At 43.0% G+C, this 23,092-nt stretch overlaps 1 protein-coding gene across 5 annotated transcripts in view; it reads right to left on the bottom strand.

The window, feature by feature from the left end:
* The window catches only part of DIP2C (DIP2 acetate--CoA ligase C (putative)), a 306,453-nt gene that overhangs the window by 64,480 nt on the left and 218,881 nt on the right, over positions 1–23,092 (bottom strand). For 3 of the 5 annotated variants that reach the window (XM_035128997.3, XM_035129001.3, XM_035128998.3), the window contains 8 exons: positions 22,177–22,374; positions 18,710–18,801; positions 13,675–13,785; positions 6,317–6,394; positions 4,269–4,392; positions 3,421–3,530; positions 2,555–2,657; positions 1,555–1,619 (listed from right to left, as the gene is read on the bottom strand). In XM_035128997.3, coding sequence (XP_034984888.1) covers positions 1,555–1,619; positions 2,555–2,657; positions 3,421–3,530; positions 4,269–4,392; positions 6,317–6,394; positions 13,675–13,785; positions 18,710–18,801; positions 22,177–22,374 — 881 coding nt within the window. The remainder of the gene's footprint in view (positions 1–1,554; positions 1,620–2,554; positions 2,658–3,420; positions 3,531–4,268; positions 4,393–6,316; positions 6,395–13,674; positions 13,786–18,709; positions 18,802–22,176; positions 22,375–23,092) is intronic. The other 2 variants (XM_035129000.3, XM_035129002.3) reach the window with 1 other exon arrangement.

The following is a 23,092-nucleotide window of genomic DNA, read 5'->3' as shown; positions in this document are numbered from 1 at the left end:
ACGTGTTTAGATCCAGCCTTGATGTGAATATATGAACCAAAAATGATGAATGGCGCATTTCTAAAGCAGTTCCCGTTTTCAAACCCTTTTACAGAATTGCGAAGTAAATAAAGTGATAACTTGCAGGGTGAAGGAGCCATTGTGGAACAGAACATCAAAGACAGAAACTTTCATAGCCACCAACATCTCCTACAAATGAATGGATTCTGAATGGAACCAATTCACACATGCAGGTGCAAGTCAAGTGTTCAGTAATCAAATGACATACAGGCCTGTGTGGCCCTAAATTAAGTTATGTTTATGTCTTTTGAATAGCGATTTAACGCTTTGGAATGATCAACGGAGTGATGAGGGCAAGATATGCTATTCACATCAAGTAAAAGGCAGAGAAACTAGAGAGAAACCTTTATCAGCTAATTGAAGATTTGAGTATGAATTTTCCTGAAATCCTGAAGCTGTTGGGAAGAAGGCAGGTGCAGACGCTCTTTCAGGTATACTGGGCCAAGGCAGTTTAGGGCTTTAAAGGTCAGCACCAACCCTTTGACTATCAACACTTTAGTTATCAACATTCTGCTCATATCAACATTTTATTTTACAATGAAGTTCTATGATGACCTTGTAGGAAAAGCAAATGTCATGAATCAAGCCCTTGCTCCTATGATCATACACAAGAAATATGCATTAACTTCAGTGGCTATAAACTATTACACAGGAAGAGCTCCGAGACCTCTAGAGACAAGTGTTCAGAGGACCTGGGCAGCAGGTGGCCATCTTTGCCCTATTAGGAAATCCCCTTTTTGTCATTTCTAATTTTGTTTCCTTCAGAGGAGCCATCGTGCATTCTGCCTTTTAATTCCCTGTAGATGTTTGAAAGCAACTCTCATCATGCTTCCAATTATTAGGGGTTCCACATCTAAGGCAGGAATAGTTCTCATTCACACACACCTTCCTCAGCATGCAGCACCCCACAGCTGGAAGTCAACCGAGGGTGGAGCTGGAAATCAAAATATTTGCTGCATTGCATTGAACAGACCTGCCAGAGCTTTTCGCTTTTGATTCTTAGATGAATGTTCACCAGAGCCCAACCCCAAAAAGAATACTTATGGAATTGAATTACTGTCTGCTGTTATTACTTCAATCATTCTTCTGGCCTCTCTCTTGTCTCCTTCCCATATGAATACAAATATAAAACCTCAAGCTGGCTTTGTAAGTATTCTAGGCTCAAGGGTGAGTCAAAGAAAGCTCTGTTCTTTTTCCTTTTAGAACCTTCATGTTCAGAGGCAGTACATCTCCAAAGACCACATGTGAAGAACAAGAAGAGACGGAACTTCCCAGGCTGTCCACCACTGGTGAGAGTTGTGGATTCAGAAGGTCTTTGGTTCACTCCTCTCGGCAACAGTGATTTCTGCATCTACCCAGTTTCCTAATGTTTCAAAAATCCATCTAGCAACAAAAGGTAAGCATTCAGAGAATGCTCTGACTTCCGATGGAAATGTAAAACACACCATTCTCATTTTTAAACCATTACAGTACTTTAAAGAGCAGTTATCTTACCGTAAGAATCCCATGCCATAATCCTACATCTTTCTTGAAATCTAATACGTTCACAATGGTTTCGGCTGCGTGACAAAAAACAACAACAAAACAAGGTTAGTTACTGAGTGTGTAGCACAGTCTGCAAAAAAACAACAACAGCCCACTTTAAGAAGTAATTGTAATAAAATCTTGATGCTTAAAAAATTGTCACCAGATGAGCTGCAGAACAATTTGAGATAAATCATTACTGACTGATTGCTCTTGGCCAGACCATTTCATCTTTCCCCTCCCACTCTTGTTTTCATTTGAATTGCATGTCATAACCAATGGTTCACTTCAAAACAGGCCATATTAAAAGGTTGGGGAGTGGGGCGATGTTGAAAACAAAGCAACAAGAACAGTATTTTAAAAAATAAAGACAACCGAGATGCCACCAAGACTTGCATTTTGGAAATGGGAAATACAAATTTCAAGAGGCTAGCAATGCTCACCTTAATGCGAGACAAGCACCACAACCCATGGAATTATTCTCCAACTGGGATTTTAATCTAAAGCAGAAATGGTATCCCCACTCCATCAGTTCTCCCAGCTAGCCAACCTCAATCTCTCTCTCTCTCTCTCTCTCTCTCTCTCTCTCTCTCTCTCTCTCTCTCTCTCTCTCTCTCTCTCTCTCACACACACACACACACACACACACACACACACACACACCACCTTTCAAAACCCTTTCCCTTCCATCCCCACCTCCAGCCCTAAGTAGCCCCTAGGAAATACAGCTTCCTCAAGGGCTACTGCAATGGCAGGAGATCTTGGAACCCAAATCAGATTGACCAAGAAATAGAAAGAATTATTTCTCCCATGGTTGGTGGGGGACAATGGCTTAGTCTGAGCCAATCCAATCACTGCTAGGGCAGAGGAGAGTGGGGCTTTGTCATTATCATCTTCAAGAACTTATTATGCCAGCTGCACAGAACCATGAAAAAAAAGTTTCAGGAATTAAGAGACAATGCTGAAATACCTTCCGTGTATCCACATGCCTGTGTAAGAGCTTGGCAATGGGTCAGAAGTGCAATTCTCGTCACAGTAACCCCAAGAACACTTCCATCTTTGCATGTTTTGTACTGCAAGAGAATTTTTTTTCTCATCAAGATTCAAGGAACCACAAAAACTCAAGGAACTAAAGAGATGGGCATTTGAAAGCAGCCTGGAGGAAGGCTCCACCCAGACTACAAGGCCAAAATCCTAAGGGCCTCGATGGATTATGCCCCTCTGCCATTTTCATCATGCTAGCAAAGATACATTGGGGAGGGATGTGTCTGTGTGCATGAGACAACAAAAAGGGCTCTCCTTCTGTGAACTACAACTGCTTTCTGCTATTTGCCTGGGGGAATGGATGGCTGATGTGTATAATAAAAAGGTGAAGCTTTGCCAGAGCCTCTGTTCCCACCCTGTTCACTCAATGCAGGAGCAAGCCAGTGGCCCTGCAACACTAACTCAGCAAACAAATGATATGCCCCACCCCACCCCCAGTTAAAAATGATTAATCAACCAGTATTCAGCCACCAAGATTTCAAACTTCCTCTGCCAGCTACCTGTTTCTTCATTCACCTATCCTGCAAATTCTCTACATGTCTCCAGCCCTACATTAGCCCCACTCCCTAAATAGCCAGACAAAGCCATTACAAAAAACCTCCCTCCTATCAATACGTTCTCAGGTTTGAACTGGCTGTAATGGCAGGAATGAGTCTGAGTGTTTAATTGATCACACCAGATCCCTGGAGCTCTTCAATCTGAAATTCTAGGAATATAGGAAGGTGGTTTATAACATGTAGGCCCATATTATCTGCATTGACTTTTAGTAGCTCTCCAAAGACCTGGACTCACCTCAATGTAAGCTGTGTCATTGTTTGCATCTTTGATATGTGGGAACCAGTCTCGAGGAGGTTTCGATAGGTGTTTTGATTCTGTGACAAACCATAGCAGCTTTGGCCAGCCTTAGAAGTAAACACAAAGTGTTGCTTTTATTTTATTTTTTAAAGCATTAATTGACCATAATGGGTTTTTTAAAAAAAATAATTGTACTTAATAAAAATGGTTTATTAAAATGTACGAAGCAGCCTTAGGTAAAGGTAAAGGGACCCCTGACCATTAGGTCCAGTCGTGTCCGACTCTGGGGTTACGCGCTCATCTCGCATTATTGGCCGAGGGAGCCGGCATACAGCTTCCAGGTCATGTGGCCAGCATGATAAAGCCGCTTCTGGCAAACCAGAGCAGCACATGGAAACGCCGTTTACCTTCCCGCTGTAGCGGTTCCTTTTATCTACTTGCATTTTGATGTGCTTTCGAACTGCTAGGTTGGCAGGAGCTGGGACTGAGCAACGGGAGCTCACCCCGTCACAGGGATTCGAACTGCCGACCTTCTGATCAGCAAGCCCTAGGCTCAGTGGTTTAACCACAGCGCCACCTGGGTCCCATTACGAAGCAGCCTTATGCCATATCAAACCATGTGGTATGAAAACTAGCTCATCCAGCACAGGGATAGGGAATCTGTGGCCCTCCAGATGTTGTTGGACATGCCTGCCCATTAGCCATGCTAGTTGGAGCTGATGGGAGAAGAAACACATCTAGGCCTTTTATTCGGTCTGATGCCTAAAAATCAATGCAAAATCACTTCCTCTTCACTTTGTGATGTACATGCAATCAGTACTGTGACTTAGCAAGAGCAAGCCTACCTTTAAATTGTGGTATTTCCCCTGTGGGGCTCTTAGGCAGTCCTTTATGGCAGGCGTCACTAGTCAAGGCCACCGTCACACCACAGCTTCCGAGCAAGAAGCCTATCTGCTGGCTTCCTGCGTCCTGGTTGAAGACAAAGCGAGAAAGAAACCACAGAAGTAAATCACTGCAAGAGCAGTAATGGAAAAGTCTGCTTCAGAACAAATTTACACAAAAGGCATTTGCTTTACCTAGCCAACCAAACACTTTTGAAAAGACAACCACCGCAACAGTCTGAGCAGGCCTCTTTGCGTTCTGCGCATCTGCATTTTCTATGACAAGGGCCAAGGATGCTGCATCCCGAAAAATCTCACCTTACTTCCAAGGAACAAATCTGGAGGACCACAACATTTCTAGCACTTAGGGGTAAGGCTTGGGGCCAGTTTTTTTTGTGAACTTTGCAGAAGCTCGTGGCAGGGAAGGGGTAAGGCACAACCAGGTTCAGGCAGCATAATCATGCACAGGTATAATTAGCAAGGTCGCTCTCCTGTCTACTTAGCAGGTAAGGCAGATTTTCCTCCGCCTCCCATATTGTGAGAACTCGGGACCACCAAATCAAATAGATCTAGCAGCAAGTTCGAATCAGGCAGGCGAAAACACAATACATGGCATTCGCTGCCGGAGTATGTGGAGGTGGAACTGAAGCCTTGACGTCTTTAAAATAGGGGGGTGGGGGGGTTGAGAAAAAATTCATGGTGGAAATGCCGATCAGCCACGGAACCTCTGTGTTCAGAGATGCTGGGGATAAACAATGGTGGGGGGTTGTTGCCCTTGTCATTGTTGGAACATGTTGGCTGGAATAGAGGGACCCTTGCCTTCTTCAGTTTTTATGCACATAATTCACACCAGGCACAATTTCCGCAATGGATTTTTTGTAAAAAAAGTGGGATGGGGGGTTGGAATTGGAGTTTACATAACCCCAAGTAAAAATAAACCTAACAGCCACTGCATGCTTCACTTTTTCTCCCCACCTCTTCTGTCTTTGATCATACACCAATTATATCTTTGGGGGGGGGGGGGAACTAGTACCAAAGGATAGTTACAATGCTTACAAACTAGTGCCCCCTTAGTTCTATCAAGGCTTCCGTGTTTCAATGCGCGCAGGCAGTCAACATAGTAAAAGCAACCCAAAATGTGCATATGAAGTTCCTGGATATACCCCATGCATCTGTTGAAGTCGTACCAGCCAACAACCAAACACCATATATATTTCAATATATATTAAAAGGCAATAGTTCTCTAGGCAGAGAGGGAATTGAAAACAGAATAGAGAATTTTGCAGTGCGAACTAAATATCACGATGTTCTCGAAAACAAAGAAATTATGCATTGGGGAACTGAAGCAAACAAGACAAAAGGGGAAACTTTGAGGCTATTGAGGAAAGTCATACATAAAGAGTAAAGCTTTTAGACATAGATCTGTGTTTTCCACAATACAGTGGTACCTCTACTTACGAATTTAATGCGTTCCGAACACACATTTGTAAGTCGAAAAAAATTGTAAGTCGAATCCCATAGGAATGCATTGGGAGAAAAAATTCGTAAGTAGAAGCAACCCTATCTAAAAATTCGTAAGTAGAAAAAAATCCAATCTAAACTGCATCCAAGATGGCGGACAGAGCTCCATTCGTAAGTAGAAACATTCGTAAGTAGAGTTATTCATAAGTAGAGGTACCACTGTAGATCCAATTCAAGTGTCTTTTTGTTTTTTAATGTATCATTACGCCGAATAAAAAAGCAATCAAACGACATGCATCACGCCCCAAAGCTTAGCACCAGTATTTTCATACCCAGATTTTAGAAAATGTTTTGTTACAAAGATGGGTTTGCATATGCTGATTTTTTTGAATGGCATGGCGGATGAGAAACTGGTATATAATAGACTTGTATAACCTTTTCAAAGTTCAGGCATCCAACAAGTTGTCAATTTTATTTATTTATTCGCATTTTCTGTTTGTTACAATAATTATTAGAGATTTATTTCCAGCTTGGCAAAGTTAAAGACATACTTTTGCAAGAAAAGTCTTCAGAAATGAGCTCTCATTTGGTTTGGCTTCTATGAAAATCCAGACAGAAGGAGGAGTCCCCTTGTTAAGATAAATAGAAAGAGACAAGAGGATGAAATCATGCCATTTTGGGGAATAACTCACTGCATGCTGTGCTATCATTAGCCTGAGGAATATCTGAACTAGCCAGGCCCTGGCAAATTTACAAAAGTTTAAAAGGTGTTAACAAATGCATATATTAATATTAATAATATATCAATACGCTAATATGTAGCATATATACATATATTAATAAATTATGCAGATATGCTGAAAACGAATCCTGTATTATCCTGTGATTGATGCTTTCAGTCTACAACTAACTTTCCCCCCTTTTCGTTATTTCCAGAAAATGTAGTTCTTTTCTCCTTCAGTGTAACTAAACCTAGTTGCCAGTGTCATCATTTACAAGCCACATCAGTGGTTATTAAGACCCAGGTTAGGCACTCAAATTTTGATTAATAATGTTCCAAGACTGACATGTTCTCACAAACCTACTATGATTTGTTTCCTGGCTTATTCCAAGGGAAGTTAAAATATATGATTTTAGGTTCATAGCAGTTGCCCAAAGTCCATGTCAAAGCAGGGATCTAGCTATTGTTAAACCCAGCTTTAATCACTTGGTCAATCTGTCATTTGGGCACAAAGCTCAGTGTGGGGCCCAAATGGAATTGTTTGTCATTTGTACATGACCCACAATATCCAGTTTGGGCAATCTAGCATACACAGGCTCTCAACAGATGCTACATATACAAATCTCCAATTAAGGCTCATTTGGAACAGTAACTACCCCCAGAGTTTAATGGTGTTATTTGCACTGAAGACCTTTCAGTGCAGATATCCACATGCTCTAATAGCCACTCTGTCCATAGCCGGGTTTAACAACCCAAAAGCAAAGTGACTTTTCCCACAGTCGTGTCCTCTCCATCACTTTTGTCAACAGAGCCCCCTAGGTCCCGGACATACACAAGAGTTTATGCCAACTACACTAGAGTCATTTGTCATTGACTTGCCTGAAAGTCAAGAAATGCTGTGGATTTGCAGTGCCAACCACACTCGGGGAGGGAAGGAGGGAGAACAGAGAAAGAGAAGAAGAGCAACTCCACTGAATACAAACCAGTAAGAAGATTTGTAGTACCTCATCTTCAGAAGACTTGGGATTACAGATGAAAAACACAGGTGGACACTACACAGACTACAAGTTATCCCTATATAGGAGGAGAAGATGAAGGAGAAGGAGAGCCCCACATACTGTGTAGATTGTTCATTGAATGTGTGTGTGTGTGTGTGTGTGTGTGTGTGTGTGTTATGTTCATGTGACTCGGGTTTTTCATAAATTCTGTTCAGGAGCTCTTGGGCCTTCCTAGGATCCTTTTCCATCAGAAAGTGAGCAACACACTGAAGAAAACCATAAGATTTTCAAAGGCTTGTGTGCCTTTGTGCAACACACAGAACATACCAGCAAACAAACTAATGAATCAGCTGAATTAACAGATTTCAAAGCAACTGAATAGTCCGTGTCCTCAGTTTAACTCACTCACATGTAGTGGGGCCTAAGACATTTTCTATTATTCTAAAGTAACCGGGGGGGGGGGGGACAGGACAGGACAGGCGGACGGGTGGACCTGTGGGTCTCAAGATATTGTTGGACTGGAGACTCCCTAACCACTGGCCATGCTGGCTGGGTCTGATGGGAGTTGGAAGTCTAGCCACATCTGGAGGGCCATGGGCTCCCTACCCCTCTCCTAAAAGGAACTGGTTTCCTGGCAAAACCAACAAACAGGTAAAATTCATCAATTGTAAAAACACTGTGGAACAGACTCCTACTATGCCAAGAAATTCAACAGGAAATGTATTAAGGCAAAACGGGTAGCGTAGGAAAGGAGGTAAGGACAAAGCAGAGGCCCGGGGGAAAGAAGGTGATCTTGTAGGGGCATCTGGAGAACTACGAAAAGATGAGGAAGCAAGTGGATATAAAGAGGGAAGCAAAAAGCCTAAGTCAAGAAAACTACAGGAGCCAAAGACTAAATTACTGTGTTTCAAGTAGCATTTGCACTTGCCATACACACCAGAAAGAGCATGGGAGTGTCTTCACCTGATTATCTGATTTGTTTCCCTGGATTTTACACCCTCCACCCTACCCTAATCTCTTGTTCAAGGACGCTCCTATCTGTACATACGCTGTTATCTGTGCACGCACAGTGGCAGCTGGAACTGTACTAGCCTCAGCTTAACCATGGCTTGTGTTTTCAAATTAGATGGCAACTGATTTGAGGGGGGAAACGTATCAAAAACTATCATTTCTCAAGAAATTACAGGGTACATATGGATTGCAGCTAACATTATGTGCACTCAAGATTAAAATACCAGCAGTAGAAACTGGAGCTGGAGTAAACGGCAATGTGTACACAGCCCGAGATAAAGAAAGATGTGGCAAAGGCATTGGGAAACAGGGAAGAAAAGCTGAAATTGGCTTTTGCCAGCTATGTGAGCTACAGCTCATACACCTGCCCACATTCTCCACCTCGGGTGTTTGTGCATAGGGAAGGCATCTCATTAGTATGCAGACACCGTTGTTGGAAGAGAAGTTCCATACAAGTGGCATGAAACATGTTACCGTATGTATGCCAGAGGAACATAGTGCTTGTTGAAACTCTTGCGCTCCTGTAGCATTCTTGCTTTAGTGGTTCATCAGTGCAAGCTATCTGAGGCACATTACATAGCATTAAAGCAGAGTTGTTTCTGAAAGCCTTGCTTCGTTCTTGCCTATTTTCCTGCTACCCAACACAACAAAACCACTACATTGTGCAAACCTTTCCTGCAAGCACAATTAATCCTTAAATGCACAAGAGAAGAATTAAACAGGGTTCACATTGGTCAAGCCCACGTGAGATTTTCGATGCATTTCACTCACTTCAAGTCATGCTGTCTATCTACCTATCTACCTGCCAGCCTAATGTCTTCTGTCACTACACTGTTGCATCAGTCCGCCATCCACGCAGAGCTTGCCTGCCATATTTATTTTATTTGCAATTCTATATTTTATGTGCAACCTCCAAAATGTGCAAGGCTCCATTTGCTGAAGGAATGCTACAGAGAGATCCAATAACTGAAAAGAACTAAAGAGAAGTTGAGTCTTTGGGTATGAAAAGCCTCCAATCAAAGTCGGAATTTTTTTTGCAATTGACTAACGACCGGACCTTTTTCCTGGGATGAAGTGCAATTTTCACCAGCTCCTGCTGTATATAAACAAGTTCAATGGTTCAATAACCAGTCACACAGTCACGTAACCAGCTCAATGGTTCAATAACCAGTCACACAATCACATAACCAGCTCAATGGTTCAATAACCAGTCACACAGATTACTACAACTAAAAACTTCAATTTGTTGTCAAAACCAGAGTTGTGTTTTCCTATATCAAAATACACAATTACCTCAAGTTCCCTTTTTCATTATTTTTTGTGACAGAGCGATATCCGTTTCCAAAGCAGTCTTGGCAAGGTTTAAGTCAACTGTCTAAAGCCCTCCTGTTACCTTTTGCAAAATTTCAACAGACCAGGCTAGAATAAGACACAGAATGATTCTGGCACTTTTTTGTTCAGCTGCCTTTTCAGTTTCCCACAAACAAGAACCCATGAAAATCTTGGGGGGCCAGTTCTCAAATACAGAACAGAGGACATGCATATTATATTGGAGGGGGGTGGGGGAAGGAAGAGAAGAGACGAAAGTCTGGAAGGTGCTGTTTCACCTGTCATTTTGCAGCAGTGCCTAGAGAAACATCCTTGTAGAAATTCTCCTTCTGTGTACAGTAATACTATAAGGCCCTGATCCCAAAGCTATGAGGAATCTAGCAACTGTAAACATGCATGTGAAAAGACCAGCATGAGTCAGAAGAGTCCACCTGTACCTTAAAAAACACCTGAGCCCATTGGAGGACTCTTCCCACCCCAGCAAAAGCAAGTTATTCTGACCCAGTTAAGTTTCAGCAAGCCTACTCCAACTCTGTCCATGTGTTCATAGTAAATTCCCTACAGGGGCACATAATCATCAGGTTGCCTCTCACCCCACACATCAACACACAGGAAACTAGAGCTTCACAATGAAACACTCGTTTTATTTTATTTTTAGCACCGTAGGCCTCATAATTCAGCATTAGTCAGTATAAATTGCAACATGAGAAGTGCAAGGAAAGAACCTGGATATTAAAATAGTGCGGATATAATACAATATGAATCAATGGATGTGTTCACACATTAAAATTAAGCCAAAAATCCTGGCCTAGCACAGTTGACAATGAACTAGGAAAGTCTTGGTGCACATTGTCCCATAATTCGTGCTTTGATTCTCCCTTGGTGTAAGCAGAATTAACAAAACAGGAAGCAATGACTTCCTGCTATGCTTGAATCCAGGATCATTTTTCGTTGCTCCTTAACAATTTGCAGTTGGTAAGCCAAAAACGAACCATGGCTTAGGGCTGGCTAATAACTGCAGCTTATTAGAGAACAACAGACCATAGGTTTGGAAGTAATGGGAAATTAAGGCTTCCAGGTCTGCTTATCCTGCTTATGTCAGGAGTGAAGTGGGAACAGTTGAATAGCATGCTCCATTTGCTATGTGACAGTCCTTCAAATTTCTGAATGGGGCTTTCATTCTTAGCAGTCAGTCTCTTCTCCAGGCTAAACATACCCAACTCCATTAACCTTTCCTCATAGGACTTGGTCTCCAGAACCCTTGCCATTGAGACACCTTTTATTTTTTCAATAACTTCTGCCAAGAACAGGGTCAGTTCTCTGGGTAAGGTCAGACCAAAGCAGAATACAATAAGACCAATGGTTCTTGCCATCCAGATGCTATATTTATGTGGAGGCAACCTAGAGAATTGCATTAGCCTTCTTAGCCTCTGTATCACACTCCTGACTCATGTTTAGCTCAAAGTCAACTAAAATGCCTTGATCTCTCTTTTTTTTGGCACATACTGCTGTCAAGCCGTGCATCCCACATCCTGCATTTGTGCATCTGATTCTCCCTACCTAAGTTATTCAACTTATTTGGTTCTTTTTGATCCAGTTCTCCATCCTGTCAAGATCATCTTCTAATGTATTAGCTACGTCACTCACTTTGGTGCCACCTGTAAATTTGATGAACACCCCCTCCACTCCTTCATCCAAATTACTCATTCAAAAATACATATTAAGTAAGACCAGGCTCACAAGAGAACAATGCACTTTTCCGTTTTCCACTTCTCTGAAGTGTGACGAAAAGCCACTGATGAGCACTTTTTTGGAATGGTCCATCAACCAATTACAAATCCACCTATCAGTAGCATCAGCCGGTCGACATTTTTACCAGCCTGCCGACAATAATATTGTGGGAGACCTTGTTGAATGTTTTACTGAAATGCTACACCCACAGCATTCCTCTACCAGGCTAATAACTAGAGATAAGGTTAGCCTGGCAAGCTTTGTTCTTAAGAGACCCATGCAGGTTCTCTGTAATTAGATTGGTCCCCCCCCCTAAATTTATTTAGATTGACTGCTTTTTGATTTGTCATTGAATCTTTTTGGACATTGGCCTCAACAGTCAGCAGTTGCCTGGCCCCCGCTTTTTCAGATGGGGACAACATTTAGCCATGTCTAGTCTTGCAGTAATTAACCTGTTCTCTGAGAAGTATAAAAAACTAATATGGACAGTACCTTGGCGATCATATCCACAGGTTTCTTTAGTGTTCATGAATATAATTCTCCCAGCCCTGAAGACTTGAATTTATTTAGAACAGCTAGGTGCTCATTCAACCTCTTTACCTATCTTGGGCTGTAATGCCTTCCCCTGCTCTGGAATGTTTGAGCACAGTTTCCCCGGAGAGGAGACTGAGGCAAAGAAAGAGTTAAGCAGTTTTCTCCACCACCTAAGAGTTTTGATGTTACGCTCTACAGCCACAGATGCCTAATCCAATACCTCCTAAGAATGAATATACTTGAAAATGTTTTTTGCCCAAAAGCATCAGTTGCACCACTTGCTCAAAGCCAATCATGAGATCAGAGTCCATCAACCTACAACCATGAAACAATGAACAAACACTTAGACCTGTCACCACTATTTTAATGCCATTTGAGTTAACTCTGTCCAAAGTCCCCAGCCCTATGAAGTGCCACTAGCAGGATTCCAATGATTGCTTGGGTGCTGTCCAAGACCCCAACAATCTTAATTTTTCATATGAAACCCAAGTGGAGCTTGTAACTATTGCTTAGACATCTCTTGATTTAGAAGAAAAATAATCAGGCTCCATAGTATGAGCAGAGGCTGAAAGATTCTCAGCCCAAGTGTAAACTTAGCTCCATTTGAAATAGCATAGAACTTTGCAGCCATTAGTTTAAGATCATCCATCTCCAACAGGATTTCAACTAATTTAGCCTTCGTGCAGAGGATTCTTAGCCTGTTTTCATGATTCTATGTGCAGCTGGAGCCTTTATTTCTGTGCATAGAAACCACCTTATTATTTTGGAAATTCCGTCCTGGTGTGGAATGCTGGGCACTGCGAAAGAAGACTCCCTGCAATCGAAATCCCAAAAATCGACAGTAAGGAAATACTTTAAAATAAGCCAACCAGCCGGTCAAAAAGTAGTGAGCAAACTGCGAAGCTCTCTAGAACTCTCTAGCAGCCTGACTTCTAAGCAAAATTGGGAGTTTGGTATAGGAAATCTAGCAATTTCCTAGTTATGATGGATTTTGTATTTCCAAAAATGGGGGAATCAGTCATTGTAGATTTCTTCATACCAGCATCCCTAGAAAGCCTTAATCTAGTAAGTCTGCTTCATCTTCCTAAACTGCATCTTGTCACAGAGATTTTATGGCTTTAACACCAACCTAGCTCCTGCTGCTCACTGCCCACACATAATAGCCAGCCTGGTGAAGCGTACTGGACTACTTGAAAGCTTGCTTGCTATATGGACGTTTTGGTATCATAAGCCTATGGCTCTACTATAGACTTTTTCTTTTGGGTCAACACAGCTACCTTTGCTATCTGTGTGTCTCCAAGGAAGTCTTCAATGCTCACTCTTCTCTTGTTATCTGTTGCACACAACAGCCTGCAGCCACTTCCAACACAAAATCAAAAATGTAAAATCTAGAAGACACCCAGCAGAGCTAAGAAAGAATAACTGGAGCATGTTTAGGAGGGTGACCTTTCATTTAAAAAAATAAGTTACATAAGGATTCCATTTTATCCCAAAACGCATGACCTACTCAGACGGGCATGTCATTTGGCAATTTCTTCTGACAGCAATTGTAACAAAGACAACAACAAGAAAACGTTTCTCTTACCTTTCTGGTAAGTGGCACTTCAATAGGTACAGGGACAACTTCTGCAAGCAGGCAGCCATAAAATGCTACCATAAAAGCAGCAGGGTCATTATTGGGAAATACTAGTGCTACCTGCAAAAGAGGAGGAAGGAGAATTAAGCACAGGCTCCCAACACATTTTTCAACCTTTAGATAATGCACAAGAAACATTTCATGTGTATGACATACAACTTCACTTTGGTGTTTTAGTTTTTGAGAGGAAGCCTCTCTAGAGTGATCAATATCAGAAACACAAAGAGAGAAGGGTAGAGGAGGTGAGATTTCATAAAGTCAAACCATTTCTTCTAACAAGAACATTTCTTTGATATCTTTGGCTTAGGTGCATAAGCTATACTTTAAAGGTGTAAACTGCTCTGATGGTACACTTTGAAACAGTTTCATTCAAGGTCAATAATATAACTCAAGATAGAAGATACACACACCACCTCATTTCAACAGACCCTCCAAAAATAATGAAAGGGGGAAAGCATCTACTTTTAAACCCACCATGGTTTCAACTAATACCCGCATTATGCTTTCATTCTGATCATTTGCCAAAGGTCAAATCGGTAAACTCTCTTGCCTGCCTACAATGACTTGTAGAGGATGTTATTTCTTTGTTGAAAATCACATTTCTAATCAAGCTCATGCAAGAGGAATGCGCACTCCCCCCAAAGCATTTTCCCAATTACAATTTACATTCAGATTTTTGCGCTCTCTCCTTTCTGGCTGTCTCCATTGGGGACCAGGGATATAATGAAGAGATGTTCTCAAAATGGTAGCATGGTATTTAAGGCATTGACGTCAGACAGAGCCTTGACAAAGTCTGAGCTCCTCCACACATGCTGCCCTTTCTCTTACTGCCCAAGGCTCAGGTGCATACATTGGACTAACACAAGTTTGCATGTTGAAGCTGTCCACCTCCTCATCTTCGCCACGCACAAAAAGCCGCATTTCAGAAAAAGGAGTCTGCATGGCCTGACTTGGCGCAATTATCATTGCCTTTAAAAAGGCAGGTGAGGGAGCAAGAGATCATGCAAAGTGGGCGATGGTGCCTAGGCGTGGAAAATTTAGTTTTGGAAATTCCATAAAATGAAAGCAAGAATTTATATCAGCAGGGGGACTTTGGATACCTTTTTATGTTTTGGTATATGTATGTTATAACCTGCCCTTAGTCCCCAGGATATAATGAAGTTTTTTTTTTATAAAAATAAATAAATCCAGTTTCACTGTAACACCCGGTAATCCTCATCAAAGGAAATGCACAGAGTGGGGGGAAAGCCTAGCTGTGCTGTCATCTTCATGGCTTCCCTTGCCTTACTCTCTCTGGGAGCTGATTCAGCCCACTACTGCTAAGGCTTAGAGACTTAAACACTGTCATAAATCAAGACGAAAGATTCCGTAGACCCGTCTTGGCTAAATGCCAAAGCAGAGAGTGATTTAAATTCAACATCTGCCCACAGTTCCCTTTGGTTTAATTCTTTGTGATTACTTATGAACACAAAAATGAGGAAATAATTTATTTTCTGTAGGGCTCGAACCAACATTCCCCCCCCCAGCCCACTTGTCAAGTACAAGGGCAGCCTTCTGAAGTTAAGTAGCTTAAAGTGTACCGAAGAAGAGGAAGAAAAATCCTCATACCTATGCCATAACTGGGGATAAAGTTGCAAGAGACTACAGGGGGAAGGGCAAAAACCAATGGGATTAAGGAGACTCCTCGGAGCTTAAAACCGTTCTTTTCACTATTTTGGGAGGGCTCTCTTTGCACAATGCCACTCACTTGCCCAACTTCCATCAACGAAAGCTTAGCAGTACCACCAATGTTCCAGCTTTGTTGAATGGAGCCATTTAGAAAAATGCTCTCAAGCTGGGAGGCAGGGGCTCTTCGTGCACAGAAATTTAGCATGTTGCTTTTAGTCGCTTGCTTTGAATGTATGCGGGTGTTTTTGTTTTTGTTGTTTTTCCTACTTAGAAGGCAGCTTGACCCAACCTACAGGAAACAGGGACTTTAAAAAAAAAAAAAGCACGTTCAGTAACAGAGAATTTTCTATACGGAGTAATGAGCGTCCTTGTGCAAATTTGGGCTGAAGAAACAGCTGTACAGAGACTTAAGGCTTCTTATGCACAGGAAGTGAGGCTTTGGAGATCCCAGGAGGACGTGCTTTCATATTCTGCCCTAGGCTTGATGTGATCAGGGCAGCTACCTGCAGAACTCCTTAAAAAACCCAGCAATTAGCACTACCATCATGAACTACAAGCTCCTCAAAGGCAACCAATGCAGAGAGTACTTCTCAGTACTATTTTCCCTACAGTATTTTTTTTAACTTTGCATTTATTGCCATAAGTAGTTTTCCCCCATCAGTATGATACACATAGGATAAGAGAATTGTCTGCATCTGTGTGCGTGCGCACGTATAGGAGCAGCTTTGAATGTGTCTGATGACTGGTCCAATTTTGGCACTGACACGGGTGGGGGTGGGGGGTGGCAGTTCATGCACAGAAGCCTTCAGGAATGTGGGTGGGCAGGAGGTGGAAGCTAAAACAGTGACAGACACCAGCAAAGGGATAGGAAGCAAGCAGCAGAGGTTGTGCCACGTGGGAAAATGGAAAGCAAATACTGTATTGGATGCTGAGGTCAGTCAAGGACAGGCAAATGAGCAGCGAGTATAAATTGAGAGAAAATCAAGCTGGCAATGCAGGGACAGTGGAAACTCACTTGAAGGAAGTGAAATCTTACAAGCATTTAACAGAAGTGGACTTTAGACAGGGATATTTTGAGTTCAACTGTCTTCAAGTGAGCCTCTTGGTTTTTCAGGATCGTCTCACTGTTTTATTGGGCAAGGGGAGACTGGATATTTATTGTATGGGTATATCAGAGACTTTTGCTAAAAGGAAGTAAGCGCAGCATACGAGCCTAGCTGGCAACATTATACAAAAAGTGTGCTCACATCATGTCAGGGGGCCTGATATGGCTACTCTAGAGTAACGACTCCAGCATGGTCTTTTTAGGCTTTTATTAAGTGCTGATTATTTACAGTGTTCAGAGCGGTAAATATGCATCCTTAAGGTGAGGTGTCAGAACCTCCGAATGGCGATTGGCGCGTTTTCTTCCAGCACAGAAGCTTTGGGAGACCCAACCTCTTCCCCCTACGTTTGCGTTGCAATTCGGGAGTTGGGGGGATTGGCCTTCCCCCCGGGCCCCCCACTTCCTGTCCCACCTGGTGCATGGGCTCCGCAACCTTGCCTGAGCCTCGGACCCCACTTCCTGACTCTCCGCTAGAGGCAGAGCTCTCCCTACTCTCTCCAGCGCTTGGGGATGGGCTGGAACTTAAGATGGGAGGGACTTCCCTGTATCCCTTGTCCCTCACATCCCAATATGCAAAATCGAGGCAAATGTGCAAAATGCCCCCCCCCCGCAACTGTACGTGTTTTATTTAATAACGCAGACACGTTTGTTTGCTTTTGCATTGAAGCAGGGAAACGTAAGGAATCTAAAGATTATGTATAAAGAAAAGGATTTCCATGAAGGAGATCCTAAAGGGGGGGGGAGGGGAGAGAAATGGTCCTAAAGGAAATTTTAAAGAGGCATGTTGTATGCAGAGTATACACCTCCCCTCAGCATTAAGGACACATGGAAAACTGTCCCCATATTTATTTATTTTGAACTGAGGCAAGTGTGTGCCTCACACTCCTGAGAGAGGCTCTGGAACTCAGTAGCCAACATGGAGCCTCCTAGATGTTGTTGAGGTAAAGCTCCCACATTTCTTGATCACAGGCTATGCTGATGGGAGGTGGAATCCAGTAGCAACCAATGGATTCCACATTAGGTACCTTTTTCTCTGGACTGTGACCCACCCAGTCATTGTGGAGTTGAACAGAAATGAAGAGGACAGGCCTAAAAGTTATAAAACCTATCTCCTGGCACCCCCAACCCCAAAGTAGCTATGCTCTTATGCCAACTTTCCCTACTTTGAAGTAGGATTTTGTTTCTTTAACCAGTTTTGCTTAGTATCTTATTAATTATCTAGCAGCATTCCTTGGTTCAAGCCTGGCCTCTTCACAAGGCCCTCATTGTTTCGGGGTCTCCAATACACACAGCCCCATTACCAAAATTAATTTCATCCGCATGATAAACACTCTTCATATAGGGAAGCCTTTGTGTCACAGAATAGCTTGTTTGAGAGAAGAGAGAGGGAGATTTTTTTCCAACCATAAATAGGCTTCTGAGGTAAATTTTCTGCAACTCGCCAACCGTTAGTGAGCAATAGGACACAATCGTTTAAACGTGTGACACAGAACTAAAACATGGACACTTGACTGATCTGCTCCAAGGTTAGAAGATTCACTATGTACCCCAACTCAAATACATAGATTTTACTTCCATGTGTCTTTGATGTCAAACGTGACATACTATTGCAGCTTGGACTACTGCAATGCGCTCTACGTGGGGCTACCTTTGAAGGTGACCCGGAAACTGCAACTAATCCAGAATGCGGCAGCTAGACTGGTGACTAGGAGCAGCCGCTGAGACCACATAACACCGGTCCTAAGAGACCTACATTGGCTCCCAGTACATTTCCGAGCACAATTCAAAGTGTTGGTGCTGACCTTTAAAGCCCTAAATGGCCTCGGTCCAGTATACCTGAAGGAGCGTCTCCACCCCCATCGTTCTGCCCGGACACTGAGGTCCAGCGCCGAGGGCCTTCTGGCGGTTCCCTCACTGCGAGAAGCAAAGCTACAGGGAACCAGGCAGAGGGCCTTCTCGGTAGTGGCACCCGCCCTGTGGAACGCCCTCCCATCGGAGGTCAGAGAGATAAACAACTACCTGACATTTAGAAAACACATAAAGGCAGCCCTGTTTAGGGAAGTTTTTAATCTGTGATATTTTAATGTATTTTGTTATTTCTTGGAAGCTGCCCAGAGTGGCTGGGGAAACCCAGCCAGATGGGCGGGGTATAAATAAATAAATAAATAAATAAATAAAATTAAGGCTTGTAATGAAAGCACAGGCACTTACCCTGTCTCCTGGCCGCACCATTGGTTCTTGCTTCGTGCCCAACTTATGTAGTATGTTGTATGCGACTTTCATACTACGGGTCCAAAGTTTGCCTATTCACAAAACAACTGTGTGTAAGTATTCCCATTAAGATGGGGCTTTGCAGTTTCATTCCAAAATGATTCAAAACACACCTTTATGCACACATTTGCCGAAAGCCTTTGTTGTTTTCCAAAGGGGAAATGTGCAACATACCACAAACACTGTGTACTTCCTGCTGTAATATCACAGAATGACCACTCCAATCCTCGAGCTACACTCGATAGTAAAGAGGACAGGTAAAGAACAAGTGTGTGCTGAGAAGATGGAAACTGGCGAACCATAACTTCACTACCATTTTTAATTGTAATTCAATTTAATTTTATAGCCAAGCGGAAACTTCCATTTATATTACGGGACCGAAAGTGGGAGAACTATGCAACTGCTGTCTTGTCAGCACAAGTGAGTCAGTCCTCCAGTTTCAGTGTGCCTGGCCCAGTTAATTATTTTGTTCTCAGCCGCTTTCCTATTGGCAAGCAGTATCATGGCTACTTATGAAGGGCAAAATTAATGGGGATTTTTCCTGAGCAAGCTGTTCTGAAAATTGGGTAAGAGCGTGGCTTGCCTAGAGGAAAATGTTCTTCTGTGGCTGTGCCAATACAAGTTCAAGAGGTAGCAACGTTTGGCCCAGATTCAATTGCGGCCATAACCGAGGCATTAGTCACCGTTAGCCTGGATCAATGTCGTTAAGCCTACTGAGAACATTCATACAGGTTATTTCCACTTCCTACAAAATGCCAAAATCTTTCCCCCACCAAACTGTGATTGTTTCCAAGCGGTGCCTTTCACGATGAAGCCTACGGCTACAAGAAGGTTAACAATGGAATGCTTCAAAAATAAATAAATAAAACCAAGCATTTGCAAGCAGAATTTAGGGAAGAAGAAGAAGAAATGTTGAGTTCCTATTAACTTTACTGAATTAAATTGTATGTACAGCATGAGGAAACAGAAATGCACCACCTCAAGAGAGACAAAGCTCTTTACACGAAACAGTTTTGATACAAGTGCTTGCTTCAGAACAAGGTGGGCAGATAGTCCAGGACCTCCTCCGAGAAATATTAGGGAGCCGTGCCCTTGAGATGCTTGTTTCTCTAAATGTGTGTTCCCTACGTAGAGTACTCAAACAAAAGATATCCCATTTGAGCTGTCAACAACGTTCTTTTTTCAAAATGTCTAGACTGGCTCTAAGCAACTTTTAGTAATTTTAATTGGAATTTATGGGCACCTAGAAACATTGAGAACTGCCGTATACCATGTCAGACTATTGAGTCCAGGCAGCTCAGTACTGTCCGCACTGGCTGGCAGCAGACTGCCAGGAATTCAGCCACGGAGCTTCAGCCCTTCCTCTACTTAAGCACGGCGGCCTAAGGAAGTTTCGCACTTTCTCTTAGCAGAGCCAAGCAAAGTGATAGCATGTTTGCAGATTACTAGCTCTTACTTAGATGCAATTCAGTGAGTTCTGAAAACCCAAGCTTGCTCTTGGCATCATTTACCTGAAGAGAGCAGGCCCCATCTCTAGTATGTATATAGGGGGAACATACTGCTTTTCATCTGATCCCAAGTAACCCAACTTTCAAACTGGTAAGTCTGCCAGACTTCTTAAAAAGCAGAGCTTGACTAAGGTGCATTTGCATCATTTGGCACAAAGCCTTCTGGCCAGATCATTTCCTCACTAGTGCCTTATCACAAATGTGTTAAGTGTAAAGGCTGCCCGAGTAGCGCTTGTGGGCAGACAGGTGTGCCAGCAGAAAACAAACTACAAAATTAGCTTCCGTATAATGTACAGTAGGATTGTCACCACCACACAGCACCAACTCAGCCACAGCACACCAGAATACTCTTACCAAACCTATGTACAGCAGTTCCACGTTTGCCAAAAGACAGCTGAAAATAATTGTCAATGGGTTTGTTTTTTTTCAGTATCACAACAAACACAACAGCTTATTGATATGGTCTGCATCATACGACTCTTGTGACGTGGGTTCCAATTCCACTAGCATTAAATGAGGAACGACCAGGTTGCCATGCCCAGAAGAGGACATGGCTTGGGCGAGGATTGGCTCCTGCTACCAAGGGCCATCAGGATGGGGCCGAGAGTAGCTCAACTCACACTGTATAAGCAAAATGTGTTGCGCTGAGATCCGTAGCAGCCTCTGCAAAACTGAAACTGCACAGGCGGCTACGGAGTATGTATTTAAGACAGAAAATTGTACATTTGATTAAAGGCAGAAGGAATTACTTTAGGGATAGTGTGCACATTAGTCTCACTAATTATTTCTGTGCTGGTATACATATGCAAACATGTTGTGTGAAGAGTATGCAGTGCATATAACTCACTGCTTCTTGAACCCTTGCAATGGTTTGAAATTTGAATCTTTATATCAATAATTTCATTCACAACACTCAAGACTTTTGCACATCTTCAGTCATGGGAAGTCTTTGCGGGGTAACTTGCATTTCAATAAAATCCAGCGAAAGAAAACCAGCCAACCTTAGATATTAATAAGGACATCTCATCTCATACTCTTACCAAACCTATGTACAGCAGTTTGCATGTTTCTGTATTTTACTGTTTTGTTGGAAGCCGCCCAGAGTGGCTGGGGGAACCCGGCCAGATGGGCGGGGTATAAATAATAAATTATTATTATTATTATTATTATTATTATTATTATTATTATTACTACTATTATTATTATTATTATTATTATTATTATTATTATTATTATTATCTCTATAAGGAATCAGACTAATATCCTAGCCCTGTGCTTTAATGCCAATTGACACAGGCTCTCCAGAATCTCTCAAGGAGATTCTACCCCACCCCACTCCCCAATCATTGCAACTAGCAAACGTATTAAGTGGGGAGTTCTGGATTCAGCATAGGGCTTCACAAAGTCAAAGTATGCCCCCCTCCAATGAACTACATACTTTCCCATCAGCTCTACTCCCTCAGATAAATGTACAGTGGTACCTCTACTTACGAACGACTTGACTTACGAATGTTTCTACTTACGAATGGAGCTCTGTCCGCCATCTTGCATGCTGTTTAGATAGGATTTTTTTCTACTTATGAATTTTTAGATAGGGTTGCTTCGACTTACGAATTTCTTCTCCCAATGCATTCCTATGGGATTCGACTTACAATTTTCTTTGACTTACTAATGTGCGTTCGGAACGCATTAAATTTGTAAGTAGAGGTACCACTGTATAAGTACATAGCCTCAACAACAACAACAACAACAACACAATAGATGTATTTTTTTTTTAAAAAAAAGGATCCAAGGAAGTGTAAGATGCATATTTGGTAATGATCAAAGATGAAAACACAGAGTTCTATTTTCTTAACTTGGGGTATGGGGAGTGGCAAGGAAATTCAAAAGGTTGCTGACCGTAAGTGAGAATATATAGTGGTTTTCCATTGGTGTCCATAGTGGTTAGACAAGGAGCTTTCGGGGAAATGGTTCCCCATCGTTGCAATGCTGCTTCAAGAGATGGAGGCCAATTCGTAACCACGCCCAGCTGTTCTCCACGCATCGCCAACATCTGCGCTCCCTCTGGCTTTGGTTGGTTTGGGTCTGGCTGTTGAACTTACAGTTGTAAGAGAGCGTTACTCCATGCTTTATTATGCCTATTGATAATTCAACATCTGCTTTTGAGAAATCAAATGATGTACCGTGTTTCTCATATTATAAGACATGTCTTATATTAATTTTTTCCTCAAAAAAACACGACATGGCTTATTTTCGAGGGATGTCTTATTTTTTAATAAAGTGCACGCGGGCGCTGTTTGCCGGGCTTGTCAAGCCCGGCAAACAGCGCCCGCCGATCTTCGGTGACAGGCGGGGGTGGGCGGAGAGCGGAGAACGATCTCCGCTTCCCCCCCACCCCCGCCTGTCACACAGCACAGGGCCGAAGATCGGCGGGCGCTGTTTGCCGGGCTTGTCAAGCCCAGCAAACAGCGCCTGCCGATCTCCGGTGACAGGCGGGGGTGGGAGGAGAGCGGAGCACGATCTCCGCTTCCCCCCCACCCCCGCCCGTCACACAGCACAGGGCCGAAGATCGGCGGGCGCTGTTTGCCGGGCTTGTCAAGCCCAGCAAACAGCGCCCGCCGATCTTCGGTGACAGGCGGGGGTGGGGGGAGAGCGGAGCACGATCTCCGCTTCCCCCCCACCCCCGCCTGTGACACAGCACAGGGCCGAAGATCGGCGGGCGCTGTTTGCCGGGCTTGTGAAGCCCAGCAAGGAGCGCCCGCCGATCTTTGGTGACAGGCGGGGGTGGGGGGAGAGCGGAGAACGATCTCCGCTT

This window comes from Zootoca vivipara, chromosome 11, assembly GCF_965207765.1.
Source record: "Zootoca vivipara chromosome 11, rZooViv2.hap1.1, whole genome shotgun sequence".
NCBI lineage: Eukaryota > Metazoa > Chordata > Lepidosauria > Squamata > Lacertidae > Zootoca > Zootoca vivipara.
This window is presented reverse-complemented; position numbering and strand designations above follow the sequence as displayed.